Genomic DNA, 14,005 nt, shown 5'->3' with positions numbered 1-14,005 from the left:
TTGGGCTCCTAGTGTCGTTTGCTTTCGTGTCCGGCTCGAGGCCTCTAGAGCGAAGAGGTTCTGGGCGCGCTGGTGGCCTAATGGTTCGTGGAATGAAGGACTGTGAGCTTTCTTTGCAGAATGCCACCCCTCTCCCGCCCGCCGAGGTGCTTGTCTGGCTCCTTTCCCGTTGCATGCTGGTTGGTCTTTAGATGTCACGGCCCTTCGGTTTTCTGCGTTCGGTCCTCTGGGTCCTCTTGATCTCTTTACCAAAACCTCTGCCCCTTCCCTTCCGCTCCCCACCTGTCCATGTCAATACCGTTTTGCAAGATAGCCCTTAAGTACCTCCAGGCAGCTCCCTAGTAGAGTAAAACCTGTAAGTCTGTAACAGGCTGTGTTGGAAATGTGTGCTTGGGGCGATTTCTGCATGGGGAACCCGCACCTCTGCCTGTCTGAACCCCTGCTCCAGTAGCATTAGGAGGATGTCCCTGTCCTCTTTTCAAGGCAGCCTGTGATGAGACATTTCTCTTGAGCTGAGGTAGTTGCCACCGAGACCTGCTGGCAAGCAGCCATCCTGCCTGGCAGAGGAGGTAAGACTTCCGGCCACCGTGAAAGCTCGGTGAATGGTGCGAAACTGCTAACCCCATCTTCTGGTGGGGGTTCCTTCTCGGAATGTGGACCAACCAGGTGGAATGGCAGAATTTAAAATGTGCTTGTTCTGGGGCCGGAGAGATAGTACAGCCGGTAGGGCATTTGCCTTGCCAACCGGGGTTCAGTCCCCAGCATCCATCCCATATGGTTCCCGAGCACCGCCAGGAGTAATGGCAGAGCTAGGTTACTCCTGCTCAGAGTAACCCCTGAGCAACGCCGGGTGTTAAGCCTAAAAAATAAAATGTATTTGTTCTCTTCTTGTTAGCATTTCATCTAGAGCAGGTTTCTCAGCAATGTTAATTTTGTGTTATGGGGCGCAAATCCCATGCAATAAAGTATGTTTCGGCTGCCTCTTTGACCTCACTTCACTAGATTCCAGGAGCACCTCACTTGTTACTACCAAAACATCTTCAGACATCGCCTACTGTTCAATGGTGAGGGGCAGGGGGGATGTAAAATCATTCCAGGTGAGAAATTCTAGAGGAAATGAAATCTCTGGCTTCATAGAAAGAAAACTTTTTTTTTCTTTTTGGGTCACACCTGGCCATGCACAGAGCGTCACTCCTGGCTCTGCACTCAGGAATTACCCCTGGCGGTGCTCAGGGGACCATATGGGATGCTGGGAATCGAACCCGGGTCGGCCACGTGCAAGGCAAACACCCTACCCGATGTGCTATTGCTCCAGCCCCAAAAGAGAACTTTTAAGTGCTTAATCTATTACTTCATTCTTCCCTCCATTCTCTTACCTGAGTTCTGTAGTCAGTCGTCCTGGGATACGCACTGTGTTGTGAAGCATCCTACAGAGTAATGTGGATTTGGAACGTGCTGGCTTCAAAGCACATTTTCAGAGTTTTCAAGGAGCTGGCTGGCCGTGCTCCCCATAGACACTCCACAGTTCCCCTGCTCTGGTGCCAGGTAGCCCGTCTGTTAGGCTTCCACATGCTCTCCAGGGACATCTAGTCACCCCTTTTCTTTTCTGTCCCCTGTATTATCTTGTGGTCCCCTTTTCCATCTTGTCACTACAAACCCAGAACCTGTATTTGTTGTCTTTGCTTCTCCCATCTCCCTCACATCCTGCTGTTCAGACACTTATCTCTTCATCTTTCTCAAACCTGCCGTCTGGGCTACCGCAGCTGCCTCCTAGCCTCCATTCTCTCCTTGGTCCCACCAGCAGGAGGCATTGGCCTCCTCTCTTGGAACTTTCTGAAACCTTGGTTTCAGAAGGGATAGGAGATGGTCTGGCACTGGACACGCACCAGGGAACATGCTAATGGAGGCACTCACTTGCTCTGAGCCCGTGCCACGGGCTGCCCTCGCAGTGTATGCTCCAATTCTCTACCCCTACAGGGGAGAATTAACTGCACTTGGTTGGTTGGTTTTGGGGAAGCACCTGGGGGACTCAGTGCTTACTCCTTGCCCAGCGATCAGTCCTGATGGGACTCAGGAAATGATATGGGTGCTGGGGATCGAATCTGGGTCAGTCCTATCTGCTATACTGTCGCCCCAGCCCAGGATTAACATTTTAAAGATAGAGAAACTGAGGTTGAGAATTTCCAGAGACACCAGTTAGTAACGAGCAGGAACTAGGAATCAATATAGGCTCTTTCTTTCCAGACTGGCGAGCTTACTTCAGTGGCTCCCTCCCCTATCCACCCCCTACCCAAGCTCTGATTCTCCTATTTAGGGTAATGGATTTGGGAAGTATTAGAAATTTATTTTTTTTTTATTTTTTTTTTTTTTGCTTTTTGGGTCACACCTGGCAATGCATAGGGGTAACTCCTGGCTCTGCACTCAGGAATTACTCCTGGCAGTGCTCAGGGGACCATATGGGATGCTGGGAATCGAACCCAGGTTGCTCACATGCAAGGCAAACGCCCTACCCGCTCTGCTATCGCTCCTGCCCCCAAAGTCTTCTTTTGATGGTGGGAAGGCTCAACTCTTAAGTTAAATTTGCTACTTGTCTAAGAGGAAAGCTCTTTGGGGGCAAGAACAGCAAGGCAGCTTAAGTGCTGGAAGTTTGCAAAACTCTTGGGGGATTCTGCAAACACCTGAGATTTTGATGGTCCTAACTTCAGGCCTGGACACTCCAGAGGTAGGCTGAGCAGAGGCCAATACCTCCAGGACTGTGTGCCACCCAGGGGATGCCACCCCTACCAAGACCAAAAACAAGACACTCAGGACTGCCCATGGACGTGTATTTTAATAAAAATAATTCTGTCAAAATACAACAGGAATTTTTTTTTTTTTATCTCAAGTACAATTTCATAGGATGTTTTGTGTTAGAATTCTAAGCTCTCCCATGCCCACAAGTTTCATGCTAATGCCAAGTATGGACTTGCAAGGACACGGGCAGAACCAGTGTGCACGCGCTGGGGGGGGGATGTCTGTCTCAGCTGTGGTCGTGAATGGAGGAGCCCTCTGCAGAGGCGGCGCCTGGGGCAGCCAGAGCCCAGCTGGGTCCTGGCTCCCAGCTCCCGGAGCTGGGGCTGGCAGGCACATGGCCCCTGCTGGCCGGCTGCCACACGGCATGCATACCTGAGTTGTGAGCAACCAAAGGAACCTGCAGCTCTGACAGTTCTCTGCCTCATCTTCTTTGTGCTTAAGGGGGAGGGAGGTGCTGGGTGCAGACAGTCCCCACCTCTTCATCTCTTGGGTGTCCCTGTTCTGACCATCACAGAGCCACATGGATCAGGGGTTCTGGCTTTCTTTGCATGCTCTGCCTGGAGAGACCCTTTGGCGCCCCAAGGGAAAAGGTAGAGAGGGAAAGCTGCTTCCCCTGGTCTGGAGAACCCACCAGAGGCAAGTGTTGCTGCCCCCACAGGTCAGATCCAGCCCTCCAGAGCCCTCCCAGCCACCCCCTCTCAAGGCTCTGGAAGCCTGTAGTAGGTGGTAACGCGGGTAACTCCAACTGGCAGCCACACCCGGCTGATGAGACTTAACAGCAAGACAGTGGGCTCAAGCAGCTTGGTTTTAGTCCTCTCCACGGCGCGCGGGGCAAAGGCTTATGTCCCAAAGGTAAGCTGGCCCACTGGGACCGAGAGCCCCTCTGGAGAGGAACAGAGTAAACAACTTGGACTCAGCTGAAACAGTGAGATAAGGCACAGAAAATGGGGAGGTGGCCATGGGAACTGAATGTGAGCCAGGCGGACACCCAACCCCAAGCAGCACACGGCAGTCCCGAGCCCTCCTGGGCCCTCTCTCAGCCGCTCCACAAACCAAGCCCAGAAGTCCGGCCCCAGCCCCGACACTGTCGGGGGCCTCATCAGTCTGACCCTCAGACCACCGTCCTGCGCGTGGACGGAACAGGATTGCCCAACCCACAGGGGTGAGGTCAGTTCCAGCTCTGCCACTATTTTGCTGTGTGACTTTGGCCAAGTCACATAATCTCCTGGAACTGCTTCTTTCTCTATAAAAGGAAGGGGGGGGTTGGTGTGGGGTACGTGTTCTCCGAACCCTAGTCCCGCTACAAATGCCTGCAGTTCTCGTTCCCCATCCTGCTCAGGCCAGTGCTACGACAGCCTGATGTTCTGCGCCTCTGGGTGAGGGAGCATTTACTGACAGGACACCACGTGATGGGCCACGGGCTAGGGGCTGCCAGCTGGTGCCCTGGTCGGGGCCAAGGCCTGAGGCGCTCACCAGCAGTCAGTCTGATGCCAGCATGCCTCGTGCTGTCCAACCTTAGCCCCCACCAACTTTTCCGGTGTCTTCTGATACAAGAGCTCGCCTCGCTCCAGGGCCTAGAAGTTGAACTACTGACTCAGTCTCCCTTCACCGGGGCAGTCTGTATATGCCTCCCCGGGGGAGCAGAAGGGGTGGGCGCTCCAGCGCCCCCGGGGCTGCTCGGGATGGGGAGCCTCCACTTCCTCTCTCGGACAGTCAGTCCTCTCCACAGCTGGTCCGACCAGGTCCCGGCAGCCATCTCGGCTCCTCCTCTCCCAATTCCCTGATGGCAGTGCCAGGAACGTGTCTGTCCCGGCTCCAAGGATCCACGTGAAAAGCCTGCCGGACAGTGGGAAAGCCCACGCGGTCCCGTCTTCAGGTCAGCAAATATTCATCATTGTCTTTCTTAAGAGTGGTCAGCTGCAGTGACGGTCTGGCCCCTCGAGTCCAGGACTCCAGCCAGGCCACCAACAGGGGGCCCAAGAGTCTGCCTCCCCCAGTTCCGAGCTGCTCCAAAGCAAGTACCGCCTCCGTCCGAGCCGGGTAGGGGTGACGACGACGAGGGCAGGAAGGAGGCAGCCCCGGACTCAAGGGCCTGTGTCCTGGGATGGGCGCTGTCCTCGCCGTGGCCGGAAACACAGCAGCTCTCGGGGTAAAGGCAGGTAGTTTCCAGGCAATCAGAGGAAAGTAACTGGATTATTTGGCCATCTTAACAACGAGGGGAGGCAGGATGTGGAGGGGAAGAGACAGAGGAGCGAGGCGGGGAAGAGCGGCAGACAGCGTGCTGGCTAAGGACCCTCCACTCCCTTACACAGCCCTGGGCCGCCGCGTCCCTCCACTGGCCCCACAGTTCCTGCTCGGTCCAGCTTCCTGCGCTTCTGGGAAACTGCAAACCAGCTTTGGCCTCACCTGCCTACCACAGAGCCCCCCAACGCCTATGTGGCTTCCCCGGGCTGTGGATGGGCCTGTGGCTCAATGAAGGGGAAAGAGTCTGAAATAAACAAATCATTTGGCTGAGGTGACAGAGATCATTCTTCTTTAATGAGTTGGACTCAAAACATAGGGTGTCTGGACGGCCTCACCCAGAGGTGCAGGACCACTAACACTACGATAAATACTGTCTTTTTTTTTTTCTTCTTAATATATAGATTTATATATATAATCTCATTTTTTTATTTATGAAAATAATAAGCTATCACCAACTTGGATAGGCTTCATCACTAAATTAGCAGAAACCAGCTCAGCACAAACTCTCCAGAGATAAATACTGGTGGCTCAGTCAGAAGGAGAAAAAAAAAGAAAGATTTAAAAACCCAAGCCCCTCCTCAAAACAAAACCCCCTTTCAAAGTAGAAGGCGCTACATGAGAGTAACCAGCCAATACTGTGTCACAGGCCACTGCACGCGAAGGGAACAGAGACCGAGGATGGATGGAAGGAAGGAAGGAGAGAAGCAGAGGAAGGAAGGTGATAGGAGGAAGGAGGGGACAGAGGGGACAGGAGGAGGCAGGGGACAGAGAGGACGGGAGGACGAGGGGACAGGCAGGAGGAGTGAATTCTGCCCATGGCTTCCAGGTCCCTGCACCAGGTGCCTGTGGAGGGCAGGGGCGGCTCCAGCCCTGAGGCCGAGGGGGCCCGGCGGGGCCAGCCAGCGTGGTCAGCTAGTGCAAGTAGTCATCGACTCTGGCAAAGGAGCAAGATCCCAGGCCCGCTCGGGCCATGAGCCGGAGACACTCCGATGCCTGGCCCAGGGCGAGCATCAGAGGGGGCTGCTTTGGCAGGTTCTGAGACTCTGTGGAGGAGAACAGGCCGGGTCAGCGCACTGCCTGCTGCGGGAGTGAGGGCTCGGGTGGAGGCGGACTGGTGTTCGAGGCCCTACGGGGACCGCCCTGAGAGCAGTGCGCTGAGCCACTGGCCTGATTCAGGATGTCAGGGCAGAAGGAGAGCGAGGGCCTCCCACCCCGCAGCTCGGGCCGGTCTGTGTGGGGGCAGGCACTCACCTAAGATAGCGCTGTTGAGAGCAGCGCACACTGGCTCCCTCTGGATGGGGTCCAGCTGCTGGCCCACGGGGCAGCTCCAGGGATCCGAGTATGCCAGCAGGCTAAAAGCATCCTAGAGACAGGAAGGCACTTCTGAAAGGACAGTGGTGCCCAGGGGGCACAGGGTGCTTGTGCATGGGACCCACCGAGGGTGCCATACACCCTGATGACAGCCTCTGTCCAGAGCCCAGGAAAAGAGGGACATCCCCATCTGCAGACTTGATGGGGCCTGCTCGGGTGTCCCAGCACGGCAGCCTCCTCCTCCTCACCCGTGGGCCCCTGCTGTGTGCGGGCCTGCCTCACCCGTACCTGCAGCATCTCAGCGTGGGCCAAGTTCTTGCCGTACTCTCGGCCCAGCTGCTCGCTCAGCGCCTGCAGCTCCCGGCCGAACAGAATGATCCTCTCCGTGGCAGCCTGATTGCCCCCGCAGAGCTGCCGCCGAGGGTGCCCATCGTCTGCACACAGAGGACAAGTCAGGCAGGTGAGGGGAGACGGGGGAGGGCGGCAGACAGCCCCCAAAAGAACATGCCATGGAGAAGGAGATCAGGAATCCCGCCAGCAGCCCCTTTTCTCGAGGGCCCTGGTCCTGGCAATGAGGCTCACCCCTTTGAGGGGGTCTCTTCACAGCTGAGGGGCACGCGGGCAAGCAGAGCCACCGGCCTCAGCACCTTTCCTGCTCCATACTGGCCCTTGCCCCTGGGTGCGCCCAGAATGTCCAATCCTTTTTGTGTGCATGGTTTCTGGGCCACATTCAGCGGTGTTCAAGGCTTACTCCAGGGTCTGCACTTAGGAATCACTCCTGGTGATGTTGGGGGACCAAATGGGGTGCCGGGGATCCAGCCCAGGTCTGCGAGGCAAACACCTTCCCCACTGTGTTCTCATCCCTGTGCCCTGTGGCCTCCAACACAGACCTGGGCTCAGCAGTGCACCTGGGCCTCCCACCTCAGATGCCCACTCCTGGATGACTGGGGGGATCAGAGGGGAAATAGTAGGGTGCCCAGAGCTGCCACTAACTGCCCATAATGTCAGAGGGCATCCAGACTGAGCAGCGCCCTTGGAAGCCGTGCAGACTGGGGCCCTTACCCATGCTGGATTCGTCCGTGTGCAGGTCCTCGTGCTTGTAGGCACCATTGACGATGCGGGTGGACATGCTCTCCAGGACGCCGTTGGGGTAATGCTCCGCCTCCATCTCCATCTCACTGTCGCTGCGGAGAGAGCAATGGGTCCAACTCAGCCCCAGAGCAGCCCCTGCCTGCACCCCAGGCAGGCTCTGGCTCCACATCTGACTACTGGGACACCAGTGATGCAGCTGGCCCGTCACCTGATTCTCACTTTTTTTTTTTTGTGGGGGGAGACCATACCTGACGATGCTCAGGGGTCATATAGGGTACCAGTGATCAAACCTTGGTCAGACAAATGCAAGACAAATGTACTGTGGTTCCGGCCCCTGATTCTCACTTTTGTTCCCATGCTGCTGTGACTTCCCCTCCCTGGGGGCTTCCTCCCAGACCCAATCAGCAACCCCTTTCCCCCACCCCTTCATTCCCAAAGGTAGGATTTATGAGCCCCAACGAGCATCTCTAGATGTCAGCTCGAGGCAGGCCGAGCAGTGGCAGATGACCACCACAACATGCAGTCTGCATCCCCAGCAGCCAGGCTCGGCTAGGAAGACTCTTGTGAACAGAACCTGGGCTTCCCCTGGAGAAGACCACATTCTCCGCCTGCCTTTCTCTGCACTACTGCAGAAGGCCGGGCCTGTGGCAAGTGGAGACTCAATCAGCCCATGGTTGGCCAGCAGCAGCCACTGATCCAGGCTCAGCTATGGGATGGGGTGGGGGGTGCGGGGCAGACTCAGGGGGCAGACGCAGGAGCAAGCAAGAAGCAGTGTGGCACAGGTACCTGGTCTCCTGGTTACTGGTGCTGCTGTGTGGCTGAGACTTGGTGGAATCTGTCGAATTGGACTCGGAGTAATTGACAGACGATGGGGACGAGGAAGACGAGGAGGAAGAGGAAGAGGACGAGGAGCTGGGCGCGGGGTATTTACTGTGGTTCTGTTTGCTCTTGGTGGACACGATGCCATTGCTACAGCTGGGACTGTCCGCTCCTGGAAGTTGGGGGATCGTGAGAAGGTGGGTGGCGTGCATCAGGCAGGGCCCCAGGGATAAGCCCAGCAGTGAGTCCTGAGTCCAGCCCGGGGAGGCGGGCCGGGGTGCTCCTCTCACACCCGTTGTCCCCAGAGCCCTCCGGAGAGCGGCTCACCTGTGTTGTGCATGTGGGAACTACTGGGGCCGTGGCGGGGGCTGAGGCTGGGGGAGCCGGGGTAGCTGTCCTGGGACTTGGGGCTTCGGGAGCTCAGGCTGCGGACCTCACTGTCGGTCCCATTCACCATCTCCACAAACTGGCGGCACCTGCAGAGGGAGCAGAGCGGCGGTGCTCTGGGCTCGGTCGGGGTTGTCTGTTCCCACCACCAGCTGAGGGGCCGGACCAGGGGGAAGGTGCTGGTTCCCCAAACTTACTTGAGCATGAAGAGCAGGTTGGGATTGTGCTCCAGCAGCCCCGGGTAGAAGCGCTGCGTGGTCTCGATGGCCTCGCCCACACGCCCCTCCAGCACCAGCTTCTGGATCTCTGCAGGGGCAAGAACAGGGCAGTGAGCCAGACCATCCCCAAAGCCAGGGGCTGCGCCCAGGGCCGGAACACAGGCAAATGGCTCGGAGAGGCGGCTGAGATGCTCACAGGAAAGGCTGAAAAAAGAATCGGGCCAGAGCAATAGTACAGCAGGTAAGGTGTTTGCCTTGCACACGGCCGAACCAGGTTCAATCCCCGGCCTCCCAAAAGGCCCCCTGAGCACCACCAGGAGTAATTCCTGAGCGCAGAGGAAGGAATAAGCCCTGAGCATCGCCAGGTGTGGTCCCAAAACAAAACCAAAACCCAAACCCAACAGGGCTAGCCAACCCATCATAAACCAAATGTGTGGGAGGTTTTAACAATGAGGGGGACACAGGAAGGGGTTCTCAGCCCATGACCATGGGGTCATCCTGGAGTCTGGCTCTTGTGACACATGGTGGGCAGAGAAGCCTAGGCAGTGGGAGCAGGACCTGGGGGCCCAGGGAGCTTGGTGGCCCTGCGAACTCCACTTCCCACAGAACTTCCTTCTCCCCTGGCCTCCGATGGGAATGGGCTGGTCTCTGGGCTCCCTACTGAGGACGCCCCCTCGTCACACTGCCATCTCTGAGGACAATTGCCCTTGGGCCTGTGACTTCCTGGTAGGTGGGCCTTCTGGGTCTGAGGCCCTACCATCATGGGTTCCATATCCGGACGCAGCTTCTCTGAAAGACCCAGACGCACACACGTGCACACACACAGACAGCGGGCTGAGAGACGCACAAGCAGGTGCACACAGGCACACACACGCACCACACGCATCCCTGCTCTCCGGCCGCCTCGTGAGCGCTGAACAGTGGGGACTCAGGAGGAACAGGGCTCCCGGAAGTGAGGAGCAGAGCGGGCCACCCCGACAGGCGCTGAGCCTGTGCTTCCATGCTGCTGCCCACGGCTGGGCTCCTCCCGGCTGGAACACGCACGATGGCGCAGCCGGAGTCCACGCTGGCGAGGCAGGGCTTCACGCTGCCCTTCCAGGCCCAGGCTCAGAGGACGAGTAGGATTCAGAACCACAGGGAAGGAAACGGGCGTAAGGAGCGGGGGGCAGTTGTGAGGGAGACTGCGTGACAGCCCCCGCAACAGTGCCGTCTTGCAAGAGCGCAGGGGCGAGGCCTGGGGCTGAGGCTGCGGGCCAGTCCCCTGGCCTAGAGCGGATGGACTCCTGCCTGCTTACCCCAGGGTGGCCAAAGTCAGGGCGTAGAGTCAAGACCAAGGAAGGGGGGAAGGAGGAGGGAAACGGAATCAAGCTTACTTTGTCTGTTCTTTATGGAGGCTTGTTCTTCCTGAATCGGGGTCTCAGTCATTCGGGCAAAGGCCGTGGCTGTGGCACAATACCCATGGTGCACCAGGTAAGAGGAGACCATGCTAGAAAAAAGGAAATACTCACGGTGACCTCAAGAACCGCACTTCTCTTTGCCACCAGATGGGGACAGAGGGTCTCCCCTCCACCGGACTGAGAACTCAGGGACAGACACAGAACGCAACCCCACCCTGGGTATGCGGGTGACCCATGCTCGCACTCACACCCTCTCTGGGAGAAGCTGCCCACCCATGGGCAGGCATGGCAGCAGACATGCCCACACAGGAACCCGCCTTCCCGACTGCCCACACAGGCCCAGGGAGGGCCGCCCGTCTGAGCTGGGCCCCGGGACAGCAGCCAAGCAGGTGGTGTGGCAGCTGCCTGCGCCACGTGCGAGCCTCCCACTCTGCTCCCCGGGAGAACCTCAGCGCAGGAGAGCTGGGGGCCGACCCACCACAAAACAAAGCCCCAAGAAAACACGGCCCCCAGGAGCACAATTTTTGGAGTCCATCCAGGGAGTAGCAGAAGCACATGTGTGAGAGCCCCATATCAGTGCCGACAGAGTGAATACCTGGTGTGTCGAGGGTCTGAGGTCATTACTATAATTGCCCAACCTGAGTAAGTGCGGGCTGGCATGGGGCAGGCAGGGACGTTCAGCTGTGCATTCACTCATGTCTATTTTGAATAGGGGCCACCTCCAACAGGACCTCCCCTGGCAGTGCTGGGGGGAAGGGACAGCAATGCTGTGAACTGAACCCAAGGCCTCACCCATGCGAGGCACTCAAGCAAACTCCCTGAGGTTTGCATTGGTTTCTTTTTCCCCATGGCGGGGGGTGGCTACTGGGGGAGATTGGTTCATTCCTGGCAATACTCAGGGGCTATTCCTGGCTCTATGCTCAGGGGTCAAATTCTAATGGCGCCTGTAGAACCACATGTGGCGTCAGGAATCAAACAGGATTCAGCTGCATGCAAGGCAAGCACCTTAACCCCTGTACTATTTTTTGTGGCCCCCTAAAATAACCTCAAATATGAAAATTACTAAGGTAAATAGCCTATATCTTCGCAAACACCCGAGAGGAAAGTCAGTGAGGGGCTGGTGTCTCCATGCTACGCCAAGCAGCTGAGCGTGCTCACAAGGGGACATTATGTGAAATCACAGGACACACGTTTGATGGAATCTTGGTAAACACTCCAGATGCATATGTGGGCACAAGAATGGACACACACACGCCAGCAAACACACCGGGAGCTCGGTCCTGCTCTGTGACCAGTGCCCCAGGGTGGCCCCAACCTTCCTTGCCAGGGGACAGGCACAGTGCTGACCCTCTGAGGAAGAACCCATTAGTCAGGGGGGCTGGGAACAAGCGGGGAGCAAGCTGCAGTTGCTGAGAAGGGTCTGACCACCGGGCAAACCCCCACAACCCCTCAGTGTGCACCCTAGCCAAGGCCCTGGGTTTTTGAAGGCAGTATACAGCCAGATCCAGTGGAAGCTCGGCCCAACCTTAGAAGCTGGACACACAGGTCACCCCACTTCCTGACAGAGCTGGCACAGGTGGCTGCTGGGTGGGAGAGACCCAGACCCGGGCTCCCCCTGCGATGCTAACAAAGGCATCTGGGACAGTCTCTGAAGTATCAGTCAGGAGGCAGGAGGACTCTGCCTGCACCACTGGTGTGGCCATCAGCTAGACACTGCCCCGAGAGGTGACCTCAGGCCATGACGGATGGTCCCTTGGGGGAAAAGTCAAAGTATGCAGAGGATGGGCCCCCAGGGCTGGAGATGGAGGCCTGCCTGGCAGGGATTGACGCCCAGGGCTCACTGACCCTCTGGGGAGGAGGCAGGAGGTACCCGCAGTGCTTCCCAGAAGGAGCACTCCCCACTGGCCTTAGCAGCACCTGGGGCCAAACAGGGAGGGGGTATGGCGAGGCGGCGGGGCGGGGGCACTCACTTCTGCAGCACCGCCTGCCACTCGCCGAGCCGGGCACCGATGGGGAAGCAGTGCACCGTGCCCTGCACCTTGGCGCGCCATTCCCGCATGTAGTCCTCAATGTCGAACAGGAAGGGCTGCTGCCCGAAGTTGGCATCCACGATCTCCCCGGGTGTCTGCAGGCCTACGGTGGGGTAGAGGTTGGCCTGAGGAGGAGAGGGACAGTCAGTGGGGCCCGAAGGCGACCCCGCTCCCTCCCGCCGTGCAGAGGGGAGACGGCCAGGCCGAGGCTCTGTCCTGCCCCCATCTGAAACCCTCTTCCCAAGGGAATGAGCCCAAGAAAGGTCAAGTCAAGGGCAACACGCAGTCACCTGCCCTGTGTAGGAGGCCCCTGAGTCCCCAAAGCCCTCGCCCCCCACCGCTGGGACAGGTCAGGGCTGGAAGGGCTCCTCAGAAACACCCAGAACCAGGATCCCTCTGCACAAAGAAGTCCCTGAGGGGCTGCAAGGGCTGGAGGACACAAAAGGGGGAAAGCCGAGGGCACGCCTACTCCCTGCCACAATCAGGCCACCCTGCGCCCTGGGCCCCCAGTCCCCACCGCTACTGCCTGGAGTCTCACTAGCCTGCTCCCCCAAATCCCAGCGCCCCCTAGACCCTGCTCCCACCTCCAACCCTCTGACATGTGCTGCCTCTCCCAGGGGCCGGAGAGGCAGCACAGTGATATGGGGACGCAGGTTCAATTCCTGGCAACCCAGACAGGTTCCCAGGCCTTGCCGGGAATAAGCCTTGAGCACTGCTGGGTATGGCCTCAAAACAGAATGCACGAGGCTGCACACTTCCTTTCCCCTCTCCAGCTGTAGGCAAAGCCCACCTCCTCCCGCAAGCCTTCCCTGACTAGCACTGCCCCCACCCTTGGCCCTCCACTCTGTCCCCTGGTGCCTTGCTGCCCAGCCCAGCACCCTCCCAACTCCGTGCTGCCCTTTGCTACGACCATGGCCCCTCCTGGGGGTCTCTGGGAGGAGGGAAGGACTCCGCCCTGAGACAGAACCCTGACCTCCAGAAGGCTCTTCCGACCATAAGGACATTTCCTCAGGCAAGGCAGGGGTGCCGGGACCCCACAGAGCAGCCAGCCTCCCCCAACCAGAACCCTCCCGGAACCCACAAGCCACAGGGGCCAGCCTCATGGGAAGTGGGGAGCCCGGCACGGGCTGGGGCTGGTGGTGGGGGCACAGAGGGTGAGGAGGCGCCTACACTCAGCCAGCAGGAAACCTCACCCTCTCGAGGACAGGAAACACCCCCAGAGCTCACCTCGTCCGCCCGGGGACAAACTGTGTGGTCAGGCTCTGTCCCCTAGGGACTGGCCTTCCTCAGGGTCTCTGAAGGCCATGGCCAGTGCCAAGCTCCCTAGGAGCTCTGGAGCCACTCTCTGCCCCCCGGTCTGCTGCCTGCAAGCCTCACAGAGCTGGTTCAGACCAGCTGCACCAGGCAGCCTCACAGTGGCCTTTGGAAAGGTCACCAGTGGCTGTCACCTGTGAAGAGCCAAGGAGGAAGAGCAGGGCTTGGTGCTGGACAGACAGGAAGGCCAGCAGGAACCCTCTCCCGGTGCCCTCCAGGGGACCGCGAAGCGCGCACCCGCGGCTCCTGCAGGCCCCACCACGCCCCCGGCCCCCTCAGCCCCCAGAAGCCCAGAGCGGGGGGTGGGGTGGGCTGGGGAGCAAGAGAACTCACCGGAAGGTCTGTGAAGGCTATGCCTGTGGAGGGAAAGAGCAGTTCTCAGGTTACGCGGCCTCCTGGG

The 14,005-nt window shown here is 58.4% G+C and overlaps 1 protein-coding gene across 1 annotated transcript in view; it reads right to left on the bottom strand.

Annotated features, from left to right (window-relative positions):
• Nucleotides 1-2,811: 2,811 nt before the first annotated feature.
• Nucleotides 2,812-14,005, bottom strand: part of RANBP10 (RAN binding protein 10) — a 41,112-nt gene continuing 29,918 nt past the window's right edge. The window contains exons 5-14 of the mRNA XM_055146400.1: nucleotides 13,939-13,961; nucleotides 12,232-12,416; nucleotides 10,238-10,350; nucleotides 8,844-8,952; nucleotides 8,587-8,735; nucleotides 8,227-8,431; nucleotides 7,411-7,532; nucleotides 6,637-6,782; nucleotides 6,289-6,400; nucleotides 2,812-6,080 (exon numbers count right to left, since the gene is read on the bottom strand). Of these exons, the coding sequence (XP_055002375.1) occupies nucleotides 5,950-6,080; nucleotides 6,289-6,400; nucleotides 6,637-6,782; nucleotides 7,411-7,532; nucleotides 8,227-8,431; nucleotides 8,587-8,735; nucleotides 8,844-8,952; nucleotides 10,238-10,350; nucleotides 12,232-12,416; nucleotides 13,939-13,961 (1,295 nt within the window). The 3' untranslated portion in view covers nucleotides 2,812-5,949. The remainder of the gene's footprint in view (nucleotides 6,081-6,288; nucleotides 6,401-6,636; nucleotides 6,783-7,410; nucleotides 7,533-8,226; nucleotides 8,432-8,586; nucleotides 8,736-8,843; nucleotides 8,953-10,237; nucleotides 10,351-12,231; nucleotides 12,417-13,938; nucleotides 13,962-14,005) is intronic.

This window comes from Sorex araneus, chromosome 8 (genome assembly GCF_027595985.1).
Source record: "Sorex araneus isolate mSorAra2 chromosome 8, mSorAra2.pri, whole genome shotgun sequence".
Classification (NCBI taxonomy): domain Eukaryota; kingdom Metazoa; phylum Chordata; class Mammalia; order Eulipotyphla; family Soricidae; genus Sorex; species Sorex araneus.
Note: the sequence above shows the minus strand (reverse complement) of the source record. Positions and strands in the feature narration are given on the sequence as shown.